The following is a 23,310-nucleotide window of genomic DNA, read 5'->3' on the forward strand; positions in this document are numbered from 1 at the left end:
GAGATGTGTAAGTTAGAGGGATTAGTGGGTAAATATGTGGGGAAATGGGGGTAGGGCCTGGGTGGGATTGTGATCGGTGCAGACTCGATGGGCTGAAAGGCCTCTTTCTGTAGTGTAGGGTTTGTATGATTCTATGAAAGATGCTATATAATTGCATATTATTTGTTAATTTTTGTATAAGATGGGTTTCATGATACAAGGAAATTTTGTTTCTAATGTTGAAATGTAACTATTTCAGGAATGTTTCAGTCTGTTTGCTCATGGCAATTGCATTTTTGGTAATTTGATACACTTGTTGCATAGGGCAGTGATGGCCTGGTGGTTTACTCGCTAGACTATTAATTCAGAAACTCAGCTGACGTTCTGGGGACCGAATCTCGCCACTTCAGATGGTGGAATTTGAATTCAAATAAAAAAAAATCTGGAATTAAGAATTTACTGATGACCATGAAACCATTGTTGATTGTTGGAAAAACCCCTCTGGTTCACTAATGTCCATTAGGGAAGGAAATTTGCTGTCCTTACTTGGCCTGGCCTTCATGTAACTCCAGAGCCACAGCAATGTGGTTGACTGTCAACTGCCCCTGAACAAGGGCAACTGAGGGTGGGCAAAAATGCTGGCCAGCCAGTGACACCCAATTCCCATGAATGAATTAAAAAAAAAGAGCCTGGAATCTCCTTGATACCATTTGTAAGGAAATGATGTTATCATTAGCATCAGTTTTGCACAAGTATTGTTGTCAGGGATGTACACCTACATTTTCTGGGATCTTCATTTGTACTTGCTGGAACATGAAAATCAGAGTCAAACAATTGCATTTACAGTGCTGCTGCTTATTCCCCGCACCTCTTGAGGCACCCTTGAGGCACTATTCTCATTGGAATCCTCTTCTGGAAGTCCTTTGTGTTGCCAGCACTCTGCCCATGTTCAGAAACCTTTCAAAATAGCCATATTTTCTCATGTCTTTGGTCCAAAAGTTTTCCTTTACTCTTCATTTAGTATCTGCTGCACAACCTATAAAGCACCTTGCGATAGATTGCTATGTGACAACCACCATATAACTAGAAGAGTTTGTCAAGGAAAAATTGTTCTGTTTTACTTGATGTACTTTTAATAGATCACTTAATGATATTTGATGTCTATGGTAGTGTTCTACGCAGAAAAGTTGTATTAATTTCTCCCAAGCTTATTTTCTAAATTCTATCTGATTTTCTAAAATTCCATATTTAACAATTTAAAATGTTAAAGAATATTTAAATGCTACATAAATTTTCAAATGTTATATAATATTTGAATGACAACTAACCTTGTGTTTTCAAATTGCATATTGCACATATTTTGAGTTGTCTATGTGATACTGGATCAATATAATTTCTGAACATTTTTCATTTCAGGGTATTCTGATCCAGAGAAGTTCTCCTGGAAGAAGTATTTGGACGTGATGGGTGCTACTGCTGCTCCAGCTCGTGCTTTCAAAGTGGTACGTCATTGTTCTTCCCGTTCCACATTTTGTAGGATAGCATTGAAGCCTTTCTGAAATAATGGGTGGGATTCTCCGGTCTTGTCTGTGGTAGGACCCATTCAGAGTCAGAACAGAAAATTTGGCTTCCCCGCCAAAACTCCATTCACTGTCAGTGGCGCTGATAAATCCAGCTGCAAACGTGGATGGAGAATTTCAGCCCATGTAAATGATTTTAAATAGTTGCAAAGTGATTCAAAGTAAAAATACATGAACTACATCATTTTCTGATTGGAAATGTTTTGCTAACAAGATTGATACAAATTCTATTTTGCTTTCTTTTGAAGCTTATAAGCTCAACCATTGTGTAGTTTGCTTTGTAACTTTTACCCATGTGTAATTTATGTATATATGACATAAAGGGAGGCAATTGTTTAGTGGTAATGTCACTGGACTAGTGGTGCAAAGGCCCAGGCTAATGCTCTGGGGGCATGAGTTCAAGTCCCACCATGACAGCTAGTGGATGAATTCAACTAATCAATCTGCAATATAAAGGTAATTCAGTAATGCTGATCATGACAACTGTGGTTGATCATCATAAAAACCTATCTGGCTCCTTACTGTCCAACAGGAAATCTGCCATCCTTACCTGGTCTGGCCTACATCTAACTCCACACCCACAGCAATGTGGCTGACTCTGAAAAGCTCCCTGCAATGGCCTAACAAAGCACATCAATTCCATGGCAGTTGGGGAGGGAAAACCATTATTGGCCTTGTCAGTGATGCCCACATTCCATGAAAGAAAATATATACTTATACTGCCTCTTGGAGTAACACAACATAGGAGTACAAGCAATGAGGATTGGTAATGGTGTCTAAAAATGTTCACAACATTCTAGTGGTGGGCAGAACATTCTGAAATGCCTTGTAACTAAGATAGCAGTAAACGCTATTCATATGCTTCACATTTCTTGCAAATCACACAGCTCATTCTTCTATGTTTGTTTCTGCATTTACCTATGGGTTAATCTGTACAATGAATAAAGATGGCCCAGAGATGATCCTAGAGATATTTTAGGTAGTACGCATCAAAAGCTTAATGCTTCAAGTTTTTTTACTGCCTTAGAGATTACACGATAATTATAGGTAGCAGAGACAATCTTAGTTCATTCATCCAGGAAAAACAACTTGCAGTGCTCTCCTCATGTCATCTTACCGCATCTTAAGAAGACGAGATTTTGGCCTTTTCAAATCTACCTTGAAGACCATTTCATGTACTTCTCATTCTTTCTATGAAAATGTTCTTCTTGACATATGATCTAAGTTCTTCCCTTCATCAGTTTTAACTGGTGGTCCTTGTTCTAGTAGCTTCAAATCATAGTGCAGTCCAGCACGGATGGCTGTTTGCTCCACTAACTCTGATAGCTTTTTGGAAGAGCAAACCAGTTAACCCCATTCCCCTCTGTTTCCTTATATCACTGCATTTTTTTTCTGTCAAGTATTTATCTAATTCCCTTTTAAAGGCTACTGTTGAATCTGTATCCCCCACTTTATCAGGCAGTGCATTCCAAATCCTAACCACTTGTGTACAAAAAGGTTGCCTTCATCTCACCTATGGTTCTTTTGCCAACCACCTTAAATCTTTTGTGGATTGAGAATTCTGTTGAAGGATGAGCTGCGTGATTTACAAGAAATGTGAATAGTGTTTAGCCTTTTTGTTGTAGACTTTGCTTGAAGACAAATAATACCAGTTTCTCAATCTATCCACATAACTATAATCCCTCGAGCCTGGAGTACTTGTAGTAAATCTCTTGAACCCTCTCCAAAATCTTCATGTCCTGTTATGTCCAAAATTCGGCACCATACTCCAGTTGGGATTGAATTAGTATTTTTTATGTGTTAAGCATAACAGTGCATTAGGCTTTTGTCCACTTTGCCTCTGTAAAGACCAAAATCCCATATGCTTCATTAACTTCTGCTGCCACCTTCAAAGATTCATGCACAAACACAACTAAGTGTCAATACTCAATTTAAAATGGTATCTTTGGAATGTATGGTTACTTCTCATTTTCTGACCAAAACATGTCACGACATTACGTTTTTCTGCATTGAATTCATTACCACCCATTTCACCAGTCTTACAATGTTGTCTTGGGAGTTCTTGATTGACGAGGGACTCACGATTATAGGTGACAGACTGGAATGTAGAGTTGAGGTCACAATCAGATTGGTCATGATCTTATTAAATGGTGGTGTAGGCTCAAGAGGCTGAATGGTCTATGCCTCCTAATTCAGATACTCATGTGACCATCATTTTCCTATTCACTGTTTACTGTTTTGCGTTAACTGCAGATTTTGAAATTGTGCCCTGTATTCCTGATTGAAAGTCTTCTCCTCCTTAAGCAGTCCCTCAGAGTCGAAGATGACTTGCTTCCACTCTAAAAATGAGTTCTCAGTTGACTGAAGAGTTTAATGTGTAACCACAGCCTCTGTCACAGGTGGGGCCAGTGGTGGTTGGAGGAGCGAGAGGGTGGGTTGCCTGGCTTGTCATGTGCCCCTTTTGCAGTTAGTGCTTGACTTCAGCTTGCTCTCGATGATGAAACCTGAGGTGTTCTGCTCATTCCCAGATGCTTTTCTTCAACTTTGGGTGGTCTTGGGCCAGGGATTCCCAGGTGTCAATGGGGATGTTACACTTTTTCAAGGAAGCTTTGAGGGTGTTTTTGAAGCATTTCCTCTGCCCTCTGGGGCTCACTTGTGTTGAAGCTCCAAATAGAGCACTTGTTTCGGGAATCTGGTGTCAGGCATACAAACGATGTGGCCTGCTCATCGGTGCTGATTAAGCATGGTCAATGATGCTGGGGATATTGGCCTGAGTGAGAACACTGACGATGATGCACCTGTCCCGCCAATAGATTTTCAGGATCTTATGGAAGCAACTCTGGTGCTATCTCAGGGTTTTGAGGTGTCTGCTGTACAGAGTCCATGTCTGGGTATCACTTTGAGCTTTGTGCTGGTTTTGAGGTCCTGGTTTTCAAACATTTTCTTCCTCAGGTGACCGAAGACTGCATTGGCATACTGTAGGTGGTGTTGAATCTCATCTTCAATATCTGTCCTTGTTGACAGTAAGCTCCCATTATCCAATGCTTTGTCATGGATTTTGATAACCAGGGGGCAGTGTTGTGTGGCAGGGGCTGGTTGGTAGAGGATCTTTATCTTAAGGATGTGACATGTAAGGCCGATGTTTTCATATGTCTCAGGGAAGGTGTTCACAATGGTTTGGAGCTCGGCCTCTGAGTGTGTGCAAATGCAAGCATCATCATTAAAATCTCTCAAAAATGTCAATGACCCAGTTACTGAACATTGGGGAACACCAGTGTATACTTCCTGTAGTCCAAAACCTCAACCATTCACCACTATTTTCTATCCCTTGGTCAATACTGCATCCATGCTAATACTGCCTCTTTTATCCCATGGGCTTCAATTTTGCTGGTAAGCTTAAAAGGTGGTACTTTATCCAATGCCTTTTGCGGGTCCACAACATTAACTCAACAAAACTCCCTGTTACCTCAAGAAAACATAGAAACGTAGAAAATTGGCCCTTCACGCCTGCTCCACCATTCAGTATGATCATAGTCGATCTTCTATCTCAACACCATACTCTCACGCTTCCCTTTACTCGTTGATGCCTTCAGGGTCTAGAAATCTGTCTGTTTTCTTCTTAAGTATATGCAGTGATTAACCTCCACAGCCTTCTGTGGTAGAGAATTCCACAGATTCACCACCGTCCTAGTGAAGAAGTTTCTCCTTATCTCAGTCCTAAGTGCCCTACCTGTATCCTGAGACTGTGATCCATTGTTCTAGATCCCCCAGCCAGAGGAAACAACTTCCTTGTATCCAGTCTGTTCAGGTCTGTCAGAAAAGTATATGTTTCAAATAAATCCCTCTCTTTCTTCAAAATTCCAGTGAATACAGGTCTAATTGATCCAATCTCCCCTCATTAAACAATCCTGCCATCCAAGGAATCAGTCTGGTGAACTTTCGCTGCACTCCCCCGATAGCAAGCATATCCTATCTTAGATAAGGAGACCAAACTGCACACAGTACTCCAGGTGTGGTCTCACCAAGGCCCTGTACAGCTGCAATGAGACATCCTTATTCCTGTACTCAAGTCTTCTTGCAATGAAGAGTAACATACCATTTACTTTCCTAACTGCTTGCCTTCACTGACTGGTGTGCAAGGACACCCGGGTCTCCTTGTTTATCAACACTTCGCAATCTATCACTATTTAAATAACACTCTACCATTCTGTTTCCCCATCTCGGTTTCCTGACTGCTAACCAATTCTTAATCCATGTCAATATATTACCTCCAATTGCTTTAATTTTGCACACTAACCTCTTATGTAGGACTTATCAAAAACTTTCTGAAAATAAAATTAGTTACGTACACTTGACCTTAAGAAAATCCCTGCTGATTCTTCTTTGTTGGTTTATGCTGATCATAAGTGGCAATTAATCTTCTCCTGGATTCATGGGCTGCATTTTATGCTTCCTACCAGCAGGGGTGCAAGTAAAATCAAAATTGATGGCTTTCCAGCTGGATACCTGTCTGCCCTTGACCTAGCTGAAATTTTAGGAAGGGAGAGATCAGGCCACCCACCTCCCCTTGGGCCTAGACAACACCTCCACCGATATCTTACCTGCAATGGAGGTCATTCCCCCATTAGTCATTCCCGCCCTTTGATTCTCCCTCTGAACTGAGGGGCTCCATAGCCCCTCTTTTCCTCCTCCTCTTATGCCCACTTCCAACCCATTGGGCCAATGGGCTGAGACCCTTGATGCTGGACCTACTTGGACTCCTCAGCATGGTGGAACTTCCTGCAATCCAGCATTGGCCAGCATTCCCACTAGAGCTGTGAGAACTGAAGAGTTGTTAGCCATCAATTAGCAAATATCTCTCTAAGCAGGACTTGTTCCTGAGATGGGCCAGGAATCTCACCTTAAAGCTCCAAATGTCAAATTGCTGTGGGGCAGTCCCAGCTTCTCCAACCATCTGTTGTGGCTTTTCCCCCCATTTTCATTATAGCTTGAGTGTTTCAGATACGTCCTGGTGACCAGAACCGAACAAGCTATTCAAAGTATAGTCTAATCAGAGAACTGTATAGTTTTGGTATGACACCCTCCAATTTGTACACTACTGAACTTTCACTATAATTCAGCCTTTTACTTGTTTAGTTTATTTCTGATTCACAGTGATTTTATCTGTTTAGTGCTGCATCAATTAACCCCGTCAAATGGCTTTTATCTTCACCCTTGGTTAGTTTCAAACCATCTAATGTGTTTGTATGAAATTGATTTTTTTTCTCATTGTGCACTGTCTTGTACTTGTCCCCTTTACATTTTATTGCCCATTTCTCTGTCCATGTACAGATTTTATTGAATTGCTTTTGTTGGTCTCTGGCTGTTTCTCCCATCTTAACTACTGTCTCCTTTAATATCAAATTGCAGTGGATTACTCAATCCAAAATGAAAAGAAGTAGGTGGTCTAACATCATGTTGAATTTCCATGCTGATTCAAAAGGGGGGAAAAGGATATATTGTAACCAACAGACTAAGAACTACCAAAGCATGATGACACAAAATGTTTTAAATATGTCCTTCCTGTTTAAAACAAATACATTGTTTTAGAGATGTTGCTCTATGTCTGCCATGTTCTTGTAGATGCTGAGAGATGGAAATCTCGTGATGGATGTTATGTGAACAAAGTAGTTGTATCTCTGCTGGTAGAATGTCACATAACCTGTAGTGATGTAAGCAGATAGATTTGCAGGCTTTTGTCAATAAACCTGTATAAACCTGACTTTAGTCCAGTGTGGCTCCTGATTACTTTTCTCATTGTTCAAATTCCCCGTCAAGACTTAATAGATATATTTTTAATAATGTTTTGTTTTAATGTTCTGCTTATTTTCATTTCATGTTTTAGTTCCTGTGTCCTGCTTTTAGTCTTGTGTTTTCTTCTTATTAAGCATTAGTCTTTACCTTTGTAAATGTTTACATTATATTTATAAATGAAGTCTCTTCACCTTTGCTCTTTTCCAAATGACGCTTATGTCCCATTTAATTTGCGATTCTTGTATTTAGAAGTAACTTTGCAGCAGATCTAAATTCTTCTCTCATGAACTCAGTTTACGTGGACGTGGCACTATAATTTATTACTTGCTTAGAGAGTCTGAAAACTAATGTGCTTTCATATTTAGTGGGGTAAAGATTCCTCTTTTTCTGGAATCATGGATAAGACCTTTCACATTCTATTTGTTGTAAATGCATATCACGTGGCACAGATTGATAAAACAGTCATGTGGGTTCTTTCTGTGAAGATAAGGCAGGGTTAACTGGGAGACTGAGAAGGCACATCTGGTGTGTAGTGCTGCTGCTCTTTTCTGAGCACAGAGTCATGGGACGACTATATCACAAGCTTTCTCACTGCTAATAATTGACAGCAGCTTACGATAATCCTTAAAGGTTAATAAATATCGTATCCTTTTTTTTGAAACTAGACATTTATTCTTTGAGATTTAATCTATGTATATGAAAGTTAAAAAAAAGGAACATTGGGGGCTGAGCAACATAAGTGGAGGCTGTTTAGTGTGCTTCCCGCTGTATGCTATGGCCTCCAAGTATCCCCGACTGCTGGATTTCCAGCGTTGTCAACTCAGCACTAGAAATCGGTGCGGAGCTGATTAAAATATTTAAATCACAATTTGAATCGGATTTGCAGAACCAGGACTGAAGTCTAGGCCCACTAGCTCCCCCACCCATCAAGAGTATTTCACTCCAGCGGGATTTACAACAGCTCCCTACTAATGGCGGCCAAACCTACTGGAGCGAATGGGGTGCATGAAGGGCTCCCCAGGGCAAGGGGGGGTGCCTTCTGGGCTTTGCCAGTCTGGCCCTCTGGCACTGCCCAAAGGGCAAAGTGCCAATGCCCAAGGGGGCAGGGCCTATTGGGAGTAGAGCCTATGTCGGGGTGGGGGAATCCCTCTGCCACACTGCACTTTGGATCATTGATAGAGGGAGAGTGGCCAGCAATCGGGGCAGGCCATCGGGGTGGGGTGCAGAAGGCAGAGGGTGGGGGATTCAGGATTGCCGGAGTGGAGGGGCATATTGGGAGATCAGGACTGCCAGGGGGAGGTGGAGGAGAGATCGAGGCAGGTGGGAAGACTTGGGACTGGCCCAGAGACGATCAGATCTTTTTTGCGGGGGGGGCGGGGGGGTGGGGGTGGTGTGTGGTCAGTGGGGGGGTGGGGGCAGGCGGAGGGCAGCGATGCTGTGCTGGCCAATGATCAGGAGGCCAGCAGAATGGGGCTACTGTGCATGACCAACCTAGGTGCTGACATCGGCGCATGCGCAGTGGCCCACTCAGTGCTGTGCTGATAGCGTCTTGGGTGGGAATAAGCACTGCCCACAGATTCTTATTGTAATTCATGCTCGGGCAGTCTGTGATGTGGCAGAGTGTGGGAGATTCATTTTGAAAATCCCACTAAAACAAAACAGCGGTATTTACTTCAGTTTTACAAATTTGGCACTTAGAATTTTTTTTGGGAGAATCCTCGCCATTGTATCTGTACATATCCTGATACCCTGATACAAAGAGCAAAGAAAATTACAGGACAGGAACAGGCCCTTTGGCTCTCCAAGCCTGCACTGACCAAATGAACCTTCCAGACTCAATGCATTTAGAATTCTACAGTACAGAAGAAGGCCATTTGGCCCATCGAGTCTGTACCAACCACAAAAACAATACATTTACAAGTCTCTGAAATACATTAGCGTTTTGCTTATCCATCCAGATTGGGATACGTTGATTTTGACTGAAGGCTGTGATATGTTTGCAGAATGTGTGTTCGGGATGCAGTGTTCGCATTGCATCTTAGATCATGTTCTGTTCACACTAGGATTACTCAATGTTTCCGGTTGTGGTATTGTTCTGATTTGCATCTGCTTTGTCACACTATCATTCCATTTGGTTTTGCACTTGGTACAATCTTGGTTCTGGCATGTACTGGCAATTTCTGCAGCAATCCATGTGGTACCACTCAGGTGTGGTACTTAAACATTTCAGTTTAGATTGGATCATCTGTTAACCTTGTGCCGGTATTGGACATCTTCACCTTCTTGTTTTCAATTAGTGCATCTTGCTCTCCTGAATTAGTGATGAGTGATGACTGAGGAGGAACATGTCTACGAATAGTAATTCCTCAGAACGATGTGCCAAAAAAAATCCAAAGGCTAATAATGTGCATTGTGGAGTTAGGTGGTCTTATCACAGTTTAGCACAGTGTTTCCAATGGTACTCCTTGCTGTCTGTGGCCTCATTATTGTCTTGACAATATCATGGATGATATCCAAAGACAGGTTCCTGCAGACCGGTAGGCGTACAGTCACTGGATCTGTTGTGATGTCCACAACATAAACTCACCCTGGTCACCCTAGATGTTTTTTGTAAAAACACTTAAGTATTATTGATCCCAGAGACAGAATATCTAAACCATTTTATATCGTGCCATAGAGTTGTAGAGTTTTACAGCACCGAAAGAGGCTCTTCAACCCGTTGTGTCTACACTGGTCATGAAGCACCTATCTATTCTAATCCCATTTTCCAATACTTGATCCCTATTCTTATATCATATGGCATTTCAAGTGCTCATCTAAATGCTTCTTAAATGTTGTGGGGATTCCAGCCTCTGCCACTTTTTCAGGCAGTGAGTTCCAGATTCCCACTACTCTCGTGCTGAAAAGGCTTTTCCTCAAACTCCCTCTTTATTTCCTGTCCCTTATCTTAACTTTGTACCTCCGGTTATTGATCCCTGTCCTAAGGGGAAAAGCTTCTTTCTATCTATGTCCTTCATAATTATGTACATCTCAATCAGGTCTCCCTCAGCCTTCTCTGCTTTAAAGAAAACAACCCCAGCTTAACCAGCCTCCCTTCATAGTTGAAATGCTCCAGCCCAGGCAACATCCTGGTGAATCTCCTCTGCACTTTTTCTCGTGCAGGAGTTCACCTTCAGCTGCTTCCTCAATGACCTTTCCTCCACCATAAGGTCAGAAGTGTAAGGTTTAGGGTTTTCAGATTTAAAAAAAACCTTTCTAACTACAAATGCTTAAATTCTGAATTCCTGATTCCTTACATTAGGGTCCTTGATTGTGGTTAGCCTACAAGGTATGAACAATGAGTATTTAGGAATCAACCAAGTATTTATTGAGTAATATATTGAGTAATATACTTAACAAGAAACATGAAGACAACATGGAAACTTCTCGTCTATCAAGATCTCAGGAGTTCATTAGCATTGCCAGCACAGACAATGGGCAGGATTTTACGGTCTTCCTCGATTGACACCGGAAAATCCCACCCGAGGTCAACGGACCTTCCCACCGTCTGCCCCTCACCTGCTCCGATTCCCAGGTGGGTGGGGTGGTAGAATTCCAGCAAATGTCTTTCTCTTCTTTGTCTTTGAAGTGATGTTAAGCTGTATCCAGAAGAGTCATACTCCAAAGTCATGTTAACACAATGCCAACAAGGATGAGAAGACTACAATTTCTCAACTATTATCCCTCAGTCACTCAGTGGATTGTAAACTGAGTCACAACTCTATCTTTAACTTCCTTGGGCCCCTCAAAGTTTACATACAATACTGGTGAGGTGAGGGTGACAGCCCTTGATATCAAGGCTGCTTTTGACCAAGTGTGGCATCAAGAAGTCCTAGCAAATCAATGGGTGTCAGGGGTCAAACTCCCCACTGGTTGGAGTCATATCTGGCACATAGGAAAATGGTTGTGCTTATGGAGGGTCAGTCATCTAAACTCCAGGACATCTCTGCAGGAGTCCCTGAAGGTAGTGTTCTAGGCCCAGCTGCTTCATCAATGACCTCCCCTCCGTCATAAGGTCAGAAGTGGGGATGTTCGCCGATGATTGCACAATGTTCAGCACCATTCGTAGCTCCTCAGATATTGAAGCAGTCCATTTTCAAATGTAACAAGATCAGGCTTGGGCTGACATGTGGCAAGTAACATTTACGCCGCACAAATGCCAGACAATGCCAATTATCAATAAGAGACACTCTAACTACAGTCCCTTGACATTCAGTGGTGTGACCATCACTGAATCCCCCACTGACAACATCCTTGGGGTTACCATTGACCAGAAACTTAACTGGACTTGCCACATTAGCACAGCTGCTACAAGAGTAGGTCAGAGGCTCAGAATACTGCAGCAAGTAACTCATCTCCTGACTCCCCAAAGCCTGCCACCACCTACAAGGCAGTCAGCAGTATGATGGAATACTCCCCTCTTGCCTGGATGGGTGCAACTCTAACTCAAGAAGCTTTACCTCATCCAGGACAAAGCAGCCTGTTTGATTGGCACCACATCTAGAAATCCACTCCCTCCACCACCGACACTCAGTAGCAGCAGTGTGTACTGTCTACATGATGCACTACAGCAATTCACCAAAGCTCCTTACACAGCTCTTCCAGACCCCCACAACCACTTCCATCTAGAAGAACAAGGGCAGCAGAATATCACATCTACAAGTTCCCCTCCAAGCCACTCACCATCCTAACTTGGATGGCTCAAAATCGTGGAATTCCCTCCCTAATGGCATTGTGGGTCAACCCACAGAATATGGACTGTAGCAATTCAAGAAGGCAGCTGGCCATCATCTTCTCAAAGGCAACTAGGGACGGGCAATAAATACTGACCAGCCAGTGACTCCATGTCCCATGAATAAATTAAAAAAAATTTCAAAGGAATGATACATTTTAGGAAGCAGAGGTAGTTTTGAGTGACCTAATTATTGTTAAATATTAGAAATAAGTCAAGATTTAAGTGTGTTTAATTTCTGGATAAGAAAGGATAAAATGCAAATTAGATTCATGTTGAACAAAGGCGTTTGCATGTATGGGGTTTTTTGGTTTCTTTTTAGTATGTGCCTCTTTGTAATCATGTTAACCTTAAAATTTGTGAATCATTATGAAGCGAAAGAGGGGGGGAATAAAGGAGTATTGAATCATAATCCAATGTTTCATATTCAATAAATGTTATTTTCTTGTTGTTGAAACTAATTAGTGGTCCTGTGACTCTGTTCCTCTGTGTCTTATTAAAAAAATTTATGTTACTGTCTTTGAACCAGGGTTCCATTCCAGAATCCTCCTGTCCAGTTATAAAATCAGCTGGCCTCATAACACCACTGCCTTCCTGTAAAGAATTCCAACTGGCAGAATTTCAAACTGAACCATTTAATTTAAACTGTGATTAAAAATAAAATCCATAAATGCCCCAGGTGCTAAAAATTAGTAGAATTATCAAAATCTTAAAGAACTGAGGATGTTTGTTGATAATTGCTCAATGCAATTCGCAGTTCCTCAGATTCACTTTTATGGTTATGAAAGTCAAATAACCGAATCCGGTCATAGAATAATCTATACATTAAATCATTTTCCTGAATTACTATTCAGAAATTTGAGAGTGGTTTTTGTAAATGTTGATTCTTGGATTAGCATCATGGGCTCAGGAGCTGCCAGATTCATCCCCAGTTCCCTAGTCGACATGCAACTTATCAGCAGTGGTTCTCCAAAATGCTGCCAACCATGAAAATAGTTTGAGTCTCTCACTGCTGCCTTTGGGCAGACGTTTTGATCGCTTTAAAGATTGCACGTCCAATGTGTGCCTAACTGGAAAATTGGCACCTTGGCATTTAAAATAGGGAAAATAATCTTGCTTGGGTCAAATATAAGAAAAAGTAACCAATATATAATGGGGCTGAAAGTGTGTGTCCAGGCATTAGTGCCAGTATGTGTCTGCCAAGGTGGCCTAGTGCTGTTTTCACCAAAGTTGCTTACTAATCATTTCAACAGCAAGTGCCCAGGTCACTGAAACATATCGAAAGACACCTATCTCGCTCCACATATGATGGTTAACATTTGTAGTTCCATGGTAGGGATCCCATAACCCCAAAAGACATGTTCATTAGTCCCTTGACCTTTGTATAAACATTAAAAAAAAGTATCCATGAAATCCTTAAGAGATCAAGGCCTCTATATTCAGTTTGAACTTCCATCTTGGCCCTACTGTAATGTTTGGTGGTTTGCTGTGCCTGATTTCAGTAAGCACTCTGTTGCTAATGGTGTACTCAGTTGATAGGACATTGCTGATGTAAGAACCCCTGGTCTTAGTCATCCCTGCCCAAAGCCCTTCCCCTGTGTACTATCGCCCATGTAACAGGTGGGTGATGGCTCTGGCTATTGCTATGCCTTTAGAATCCTGGGACAGAGAAAATCATCAATTCAAAAACAAGATAATGTGTATTGCTGGAAACTCAAAATAAAAACAAGAAATGCTTTAAATATTCCTAAATCTAGATGTTGTGGCGAGAAAAACACCTAATGTTTCAAGTCAATGTTTTAAAGGTTATTTATTAATGTCGCAAGTAGGCTTACATTAATACTGCAATGAAGTTACTGTGAAAATCCCCAAATTGCCACACTCTGGCTCCTGTTCGGGTACACCGAAGGAGAATTTAGCGTGGCCAATGCACCTAACCAGCAAGTCTTTCAAATTGTGGAAGGAAACCGGAGCACCCAGAGGAAACCTACCCAGATATGGGGAGAATGGGCAAACTCCACGCAGACAGCAACCTAAGCTGGGAATCAAACCCAGATCCCTGGCGCTGTGAGGCAGCAGTACTAGCCACTGTGCCATCCACATATCCTGTCATCATTCTATTTCACTCTCCACAGATGCTGCTCAACCAGCTGAGTAATTTCCCGGGGAAAATGTGTGTGCATTATTTTGGGTATAGATGTTTCTGGCTAAATTCCTGCCTTATGTTTCAGTTTGCCAATTTACGCAGTTCAGGTACCTTGATTTGATCAGTTGTTTCCACTGGAATCCTTTCTATCTGACCATAAACCCTCCAACATTACTTGAGTGCACTGCAGTTGTGAATTTTTGTATGGAAAAATTTATTTTTCAGAAATAAATATATGTTAACACTGATGGTTCACTGATTATCCATAAATTTACATTTATTTATTCTGTTCAGTGGTTTGAAATAAAATATATTTTGGAGCTGATGCTTTCTCACATCATGAATTTATTACTCATGTCAAAAAATAATTCTTATTGGGTGATAACTGTTTCTATTACATTTCTACATGTAATCTTGGCCATTAGGTTTGGACAACAGGTTAATGAGAGTAAATTATCGTTCTCCTGAATCTTACATTCAACAGAGGCCACCCCATGGTTTCCAAGTGAATATGAAGCTTGAAGCTGTGGATAAGAGGAACCCAATGTTGATTCGCATTGCCACAATTGTAGATGTTGATGATCAAAGGATAAAGGTATGTGTTTTTTTAAGATTCTGACATACTGGGTGGGATTTTCTGCCCACCCTCATCCCAAAGCCAAAAAATCTCTCCCACCGAGGTCAGCAGACTTTTGCATGATATGTAATAAAACATGATGGATATCCAGATACAGAGGGTGGAATTTGCCCGTACCACTCCCTACGATTCCTGTGGCAGGTGGGACAGGGAAATTCCACCCTCTGTATTTGGATATTCATCATGTTTTACTGTATTTCTGAACTCCTTCATTCCTTTGATGTGGCTGAAGTGTACTGGAGTTTTCAGGCTTATCCCATGTTATCCCTCTGAATCCTCATTTTTGTTGATTATGTTAAGTCATTGGTATTAGCTGTGCTAATTTGCTAGCTATGCTGAAAACTAGGTCAGAATTTCTTCTCCCTTCTCTTTCCCTCTCCTCTCCCATATTCAGGTTATTCAAAATTGAATTTTAGTACAGCTGGTATCAATTAGACAAGCACTTGCATTTATTTATATAGTGTTTTTCACAACCACTGGACATCTTAAAAGCATTTTACAGAATGAATTACTTTTGAAATGTAGGCATTGTTGTAATGTAGAAATACAGCAGCTGGGTGGTTGGGTTAGAAAAAAGAAAGACATATAGAAGTAAGCATTTATGCAATGAGTACATGTACCCACTGAGACTGGGTCCTGAACTTCCTAACCCACAGACTGCAATCAGTCAGGATAGGCATGATCATCCTCAACACCAGTGCCCCACAAGGCTATATCCTCAGCACCTTACTATAGTCTTTATATACCTATGACTGTGTGGCCAAATTCCTCTCCAGTTTGATTTTCAAGTGTGCTGATGACACCACCAGAGTGGGTCGGATCTCAAACAATGACAAACAGGAAAGAGATAGAGAATCTGGTGAACTGGTGCGATGACAATAATCTCTCCCTCAATGTCAACAAAACAAAGGAGATAGTAATTGATTTTAGGAAGCATATTGGAGAACATGCCCTTGTGTACATCAATGGGAATGAAGTAGAAATGGTCCAGAGCTTCAAGTTTTTAGGTGTCCAGATCATCAACAACATTACCCTCCATGCAGATCCTATAGTTAAGAAAGCCCATAATGCCTCTACTATCTCAGAAGACTAAGGAAATTTGGCATGTCAGCTATGACACTTACCAACTTTTACAGATGTACCATAGAAAGCACTAAAGGGACCATACAATGCTTTTTCCCTAGCGTCTTACAATTTTACAAACAACAATCTACCCAACTTCACATCAATAGGTTTAGCAATAAAATTCCAAAACAAGTTAATGAAGGAGCAAGATAACTCAAACTTCACTGACACCAAATTTTCTTTTTCTCCATAAAAGAATTATGTAGAATATCATGGCTTGGTGAAATTAAACAACTCAAGGTCTTATTAAACTTCAGGACAAGATCAAGTTAGGAAACTAAGCAAACTGTCTCCAGGAATCCAATGAGAGGGAAGCTCACAACATATTTACTGAACTTATGAAAAGAGTATTCAGAGAATTTCATTGAATTACTGGTGATGGCTCCTGCTCCATTCAACACCACAAGAAACTACAAAGGGTCATACAAAAAGCCCAGTCTATCACTCAAACCAGCCTCCCACCCATTGACATTGTCTACACTTCCCGCTGCCTCGGAAAAGCAGCCAGCATAATGACGGACCCATGCACCCCGGACATAGTCTCTGCCACCCTCTTCCATCAGGAAAAAGATACAAAAGTTTGAGGACACATGCCAACTGAGTCAAAAAAAGCTTCTTCCCTGCTGCCATCAGATTTTTGAATGGACCTACCTCGCATTAAGTTGATCTTTCTCTACGCCTTAGCTATGACTGTAACATAATATTCTGCACTCTCCTTTCCTTCTCTATGTACGGTATTCTTTGTATGATGCGCAAGAAACAATACTTCTCACTGTATAAAATACATGTGACAATAATAAATCAAATCCCTAGATAACACAGCTCTTTGATTTCATTCCTATTTTTCGAACAGGGTAAATCTCTATTTTTCTCAATTTTTTCAATTGTCTTTATTCAAATTGCAGCTGTGCATGGGTGCTCGTAGCTCGCAGACCTATGTACAAATCTCTTTAAAACAGTGGGGAAGAGATGTACAAGAGTAACCTGGGAATAATTCTTTCCTTCCACATTATGATATGAATGGATTGCTGAGTGAAGTGAAGGATGGATCATTAATGTTCCAGTATGTTGATGTTCCTTGAAACTATTTCATTGTGCTGATCTAGTTGAATTAGAAGTGTCCTTACTGTTTATTTTAATACTCTACAGCCTTGTGTTTCTTTCTGTCCTTCACATCACAAGAAAAGGAAAATTATTTTGAAATCTTGTACCCATTCTTGTTACCTTGAACTTGTCATCATTTTAAGAATTGATTGAATTCTGTGAATACTGTTTTCATAAGTACAGCAAACATGCTGTGAGCTTTCCTCTCAGTGGATTCCTGGAGACAGTTTGCTTAGTTTCATAACTTGATCTTGTCCTGAAGTTTAATAAAACCTTGAGTTGTTTAATTTGACCAAGGTGTGATATTCTACATAATTCTTTTATGTAGTTTGGTATCAGTGAATCTTGCTCCTTCATTAATTTGTTTTGGAATTTTATTGCCAAACCTATTGATGCGAAGTTGGATAGATTGGCCTTTGTAAAATTTGTAAAATGCTAAGGAGAAAGCATTGTATGGTCCCTTTAAAAGGTGGTGCTGTAAAAAGAAATCACAAGAAGAACCCCAAACTGAAACATTTGTATTGAAAGGCCAAGCAGCGGTTTTACCAAGGCAACAGGCTTTGAATTTTTTGAATTCAGCCAATAAATTGAATAGGGCATTTAGATACCAAGATCCTATTAAATTTAAATCTGATGGTTTTGATAACCTGGGATCAATCCTATTGTGGGAAATATTGATATGTTTAAAAGAAGAGGGCAATGGGACAAAAAAAGAGAGAGCAACTCCCTCCTGCATGGGCATAGGTAAGAAGTAGAAGTTTCTAAATCTCAAACTCAAACCCAATATGCTTCTTTCCAGAAGAACGAAGGTGGGTTGTGATTTCTAGATGGCCGACCAATCCGCACTTGGGAGATAGATAAATCAGTTGTTTTTAAGGAGGCCATTTTCCTTCATTTTACCAGTTTTTTAAAGAAATATTTACTTTGCTTATTTTGGCATGGTTTCGCAGACTTTGGGAGATGAGGTTGGGTAAAGGAAGAGAGATGGGCTGGATCTAGAAAATATACATTCACAGCACTGGGAGGTGCAGAAGGTGTTTCCACCAGGCCCAACATGCTAATCTGCTTGCCACCCCATAATTGTCTTCTCCTATACCTCTCCACTGATTACTGACCACCCCACCTCTATGAACAGACACCAGCTGAAGAACACCCCTGTTCTGCAACGTCCGTCCTACCTCCAAGCTTTGCTCATGACTACAATGCTCCTGATCACAATCTGCCCCTCTTTTTGTTCCCCAGCTCTGTGGTCTTGTGCTGCAGGTTTTCCCACCTGATATACCTGACTGTTGGCAAAAAAACCTGGAAAAATGTAGATACTCCTAGTAGTTAACTCTAGTAGGCTGCCCAGAAGACTCTTACTTACAGGCTTGCCACCTAGAACTCCACCCTGGGGAGTCAGAGCATGCAAGTAATACTAGTAATTACAGTGGTTAGCACTGCTGCCTCACTGTGCCTGGGACCTGGGTTCATTTCTGGCCTTGTGTGACTGTCTGTATAGAGTTTGCGCATTCTCCTCATGACTGTATGGGTTTCCTCCAGGTGCTCTGGTTTCGTCCACACTCCAAAAATGTGCAGGTTAGGTGGATTGGCCATGCCAAATTGCCCCTTTGTGTCCCAAGCTGTGTAGGTTAGAGGGATTAACTGTGTAGATACGTGGGCTTACGGGGATAGGGCCGGGGTAAGATGGTCTATCAGAGAGTCAGTGCAGAATCGATGGGTCGAATGGCAGCCTTCTGCACTGTATGATTCTATGATTTTATGAATTGACAATGAAAACACAAGTTCTGAAATACAATTCAAAATGGACAGTTCGTAAATCAGTCCAATTTTAGAACAGCCCGCAGTAGCAAAAGAGCAAAACCAAATTAACCAGTTCAAAATACTTCTCAAAATCATTTCAACCAATTTCTTGCCCATGTGAACAGACGAAATTCCTAAAATGTCAGTGTTACTCACTGCTAACAGTGTACTATGAATCATAGACTGCCATTTCTATTGCTTCTTTACTGAATTTAAACACAGGCGGCACGGTAACACATTGGTTAGTGCTGCTGCTTCACAGCTCCAGGGACCTGGGTTCGATTCCTGGCTTGGGTCACTATCTGTGTGGAGTTTGCACATTCTCCTTGTGTCTGTGTGGATTTCCTCCGGTGCTCCGGTTTATAGAACATAGAACATTACAGCACAGTACAGGCCCTTCGGCCCTCAATGTTGTGCCGAGCTATGTCCAACCCCATAGTTCAAAGATGTGCGGGTTAGTTCGATTGGCCATGCTAAAAATTGCCCCTTAGTGTCCTGCAATGCATAGGTTAAAAGTATTAGTGGGTAAATATGTAGGGATATGGGGGTAGGACCTCAGTGGGATTGTGGTCGGTGCAGACTTGATGGACCGAATGGCCTCTTTCTGCACTGTAGGGTTTCTATGATTTTACATCACAATTCAGGTTTTGGTTGATCTTACAGTGTTCTCAGATTTCTTAATGTCTGACAGAAAAGCTGGACATTTCACAGAATTTGCCAGTGCTTGCTGATTATAAGCAGTCCCACTCCCTTTTAAGAATGTGGAAGCCTTGGGGAAAAAAACAGTTTCAATAACCATGTTGCCCTCTGACCCATTCAAACCATTAGCTATTAAATTTATAAATATCATTTAAAACAAAATACGTAATTCCTCAAAGTCGCTGAATGCTTTTCAGAAATCCTTGCACGAGCTTGCTATCCCCAGTGCTGCCTTTCCTTCTGGATCTTTTGTTCTGCTACATTTTCAGAATTACATGACTTTACAGGTGGTGGATTGTGTATAATACATCTGCTGAGTTATTTAAAGCCCTTGGGATTAGAGGAACAGCGGCAGTGTGGATATAAAATTGACTAAGAAAACAGAGAATTGTGATTGTTTTTCAGACTGGAGGGAAGTAAAGTACTGTGGTTTTTCCCAGGAGACTGCATGAAGACCACCGCTGGTTTTGATGTATTTTAAATTTCGATATACAGGATAATAATTTCAGAATTTGCAAGTAACGCAAAATGTAGCAAAGCAATGAATCCAAAACCTTCTGTGGTTGACAGATCCCTTCTGAAATGGATAAGGAATCAAAGACCCTCTCACCTCCACCCCTCCCCATATATGAACAAATAACCATATACAGTGAACCCACTGGAGGAACCAGCAACTTCTGGATTTCCGTGTTTATCTGTGCATACCAGACTCCCACATTTGCTGCCAGTTTGAGTGGGGTAATGATGGCAAGACTGCTATCCAGACTATCCAAGTTCTGCATGTGCAGAGGATTTTAATAATATTTAGAACAAAATGAATGTTTGCATGAAGATATTTGCTTTCAGATCATTTAGAAATAAAGCAAACTTTGTACCATTTTGAGCACACCCCTGCCAGGGTAACGCTGCATTGCACATGTGGCATCTGCATTCTGCTCCCACCTCCTGGTTTGCGTCATGCCAGCCTCTGGCTGCATACATCACCCACCCCTAAGGCCTGTATGCCTGGTAAGCACTTTATGTTATTTCATTGCAGCTCTGAAAAGTCTTTGTGGATCCCAGTTTGAGGAGTGGTTCAGTAACCAAAGTGGAGGACAGTAACAGGTTTCAGGAGGGCACAGACTGGTGAAATGGGCAGACGCATGGTAGATGAAATTTAATGCAGAGAAATTGTACAAATGGTACAATTTTAGGGCATGCCAGAACTGAGAGAGCAGGGAATATGTGTGCAGAAATATTTTAAACAGTTAGGACAAGTTGAGAAGGCTTCTGAAAAGGCATAGGGGACTCTGGTCTACTAATACAGGCATGGAGTTCAAAAGCAAGTGCGTGACACCAAACATTTATCTAAAATATTGCATTGACCTCAGCTGGAGTGTTGTGTTCCATTCTGACATCCACGCTTGAGAAAGAATATTAAGGCCTTAAGGAGGGTGCAAAAGATATTTACTAGAATTGTACCAGGATAAACAATGTCAATTATATGCCGAACATGAGGATTAGCAGCAGGGGGAGGCTATTAGGCATTTTAAGCCTGCTCCACTATTCAGTAAGACCATGGCCTCAATTCCACTTTCTTGTCCCACCCACTTTATAACTCTCGATTCCCTTATTATTCAAAAAAAAAATCTAACACAACCTTGAACATAGTCAATGAACCAGCCTCCAATAAAATTCCACGGATTAGCAACCCTCTGAAAGAAAAGAATACTCATCTCAGTCATAAGAAACCCCCAATTTTTAGCCTTGTCCCCTAGCTCTTGATTGTTCCCCACCCTGTCAAGTCCCTCCCTTATGTTTCAATAATACCACTTCTCATTCCTCTAAATTCTCTAATAGGTATACGTCCAATGTGCTCAATCCTTCCTCATAACATCACCCCTTCGTCCCAAGAATCAGTCGAGTGAACCTTCTCTAAGCTGCTTCTAATGCAGTTATGTTCTTTCTTAAATCAGGGGACCAAAACCATACATAGTATTCCAGATGCAGTTTCACAAAGACCTTGTGCAGATGTAGCAGCATTTCCCTACTTTTACACTAGATTCCCTTTCCATTAAACACTTACACTGTGTTGCCTTTTCTAAGTTAACTTTTTGTGATTCAGAATTTGGATAAGCTGAGTTTTGTCCTCTTCAGAGCAGAGAAGGGAGGGGCAGATTTAATAGCAATGTCTGAAACCCTAAATGGTTTTGACAGAGATCTTTCCAATAAACAGTGGTCTTAGTTTTAATGTGGTTTTTGTAGGTCCATAGGCAACATTGCAAAACATTTCCAATGCAGTGATTTATGATAATCTGGAATGCATTGCCTTATTGGATGGTGAATGCAGATTCAAGAGTAACATTGAAGTGGAATTGAAAAGCTACTTCAAAGGAAATAATTTACAGAACTGTGGGCAAAAAGCAGTTCAATGGGAGTAATGGAATAGCTCCACTCAAGAACTAGCACCTGATGGGCTCCAGTGTTCTATGATAATGGGGATAGTTGGCAGGGGAACTTGGCAATTTTAATATGTGCAGAATTCATAGAATCATAGAAATCCTACAGTCCAGAAAGAGGCCATTTGGCCCATCGAGGCTGCACCGACCACAATCCCACCCAAGTCCTACTGCCATATAGTTACCCCCTCTAATCTAATCCCTCTACGCATCTCGGGACACTAAGGGGCAATTTTACCATGGCCAATCAACCTAACCCACACATCTTTGGACTGTGGGAGGAAACCGGAGCATACAGAGGAAACCCACGCCGACATGAGAATGTGCAAACTCCACACCGACAGAGACCCAAGCCAGGAATCGAACCCAGGTCCCTTGCGCTGTGAAGCAGCAGTGCTAGCCACTGTGCTACTGTGCCGCCCTTTAGCCAATCTTTTGACCAAGTTTCACATGAGTAGGTAGAATTGCATAGAATAAGAGGATACATTTCAAATGCATAATTCACTGGTTGAAGCAAAGGACATAGTAGTTATTAAGAAAGCAGTACCAATATACAAATAAATAACCAACAGGATACTGCAGGAATCAAGTTTGAGTCCATTGTTTTTAATGATTTTTGAATAAGTTGGGACAAGGGAAGGAACAGAACCCAGCAAAGTTTATATTGCATAGAATAAAGATGTCATTTATAAAGGATTTGAACATTTTGGGCAATTCTGCCAAAAAGTCAGAGATGTATTAATACTGAGGAATGTGGAACCAAGAAGTTGGAAAGGACAACCAACAGTGGAAATACCAAATAAATGGGAGTAGTCTTCAGGAACATATAGTGGAGAAAAAAAATCTGGTGCATTATTAAAAATACTTATAAATTATCAGCACAGTGTCAACAGTGGTCAGCAAGGCAAATAGGATCCTTATATAGCTTGAGGGATAGAGTACAGGTCTTAATATAGTAGTTAATTTGTAGAAGACAATGCTTTTCTCCCATCTTGAGCATTGTGTACATTCTATGAATGTTGATGTTCAGAGTGACTTGGGTGTAAGCATTCAAGGAACACAAAATTAGCATGAAGGCACAACGAGCAATTAGAAACTCAAATGGCGCTCTGGCCTTTATTGTACTGTGATTGGAGTACAAGAATAAGGAGGTTTAGCTACAATTGCACAGGGCTTGCTGAGACAGTACCTTGAATACTGAGTGTGGTTTTAGCCTCCTTATTTAGAAAAGAGTA

General features: G+C 41.2%; 1 protein-coding gene across 1 annotated transcript in view; it reads left to right on the plus strand.

Annotated features, from left to right (window-relative positions):
• Positions 1-23,310, plus strand: part of LOC145346986 (lethal(3)malignant brain tumor-like protein 4) — a 329,699-nt gene that overhangs the window by 152,614 nt on the left and 153,775 nt on the right. Inside the window, exons 15-16 of the mRNA XM_080194871.1 lie at positions 1,396-1,481; positions 14,754-14,864. Coding sequence (XP_080050997.1) covers positions 1,396-1,481; positions 14,754-14,864 — 197 coding nt within the window. The remainder of the gene's footprint in view (positions 1-1,395; positions 1,482-14,753; positions 14,865-23,310) is intronic.

Source organism: Carcharhinus amblyrhynchos, chromosome 8, assembly GCF_965287045.1.
Source record: "Carcharhinus amblyrhynchos chromosome 8, sCarAmb.v2.hapA, whole genome shotgun sequence".
In the NCBI taxonomy this organism is placed as follows: domain Eukaryota; kingdom Metazoa; phylum Chordata; class Chondrichthyes; order Carcharhiniformes; family Carcharhinidae; genus Carcharhinus; species Carcharhinus amblyrhynchos.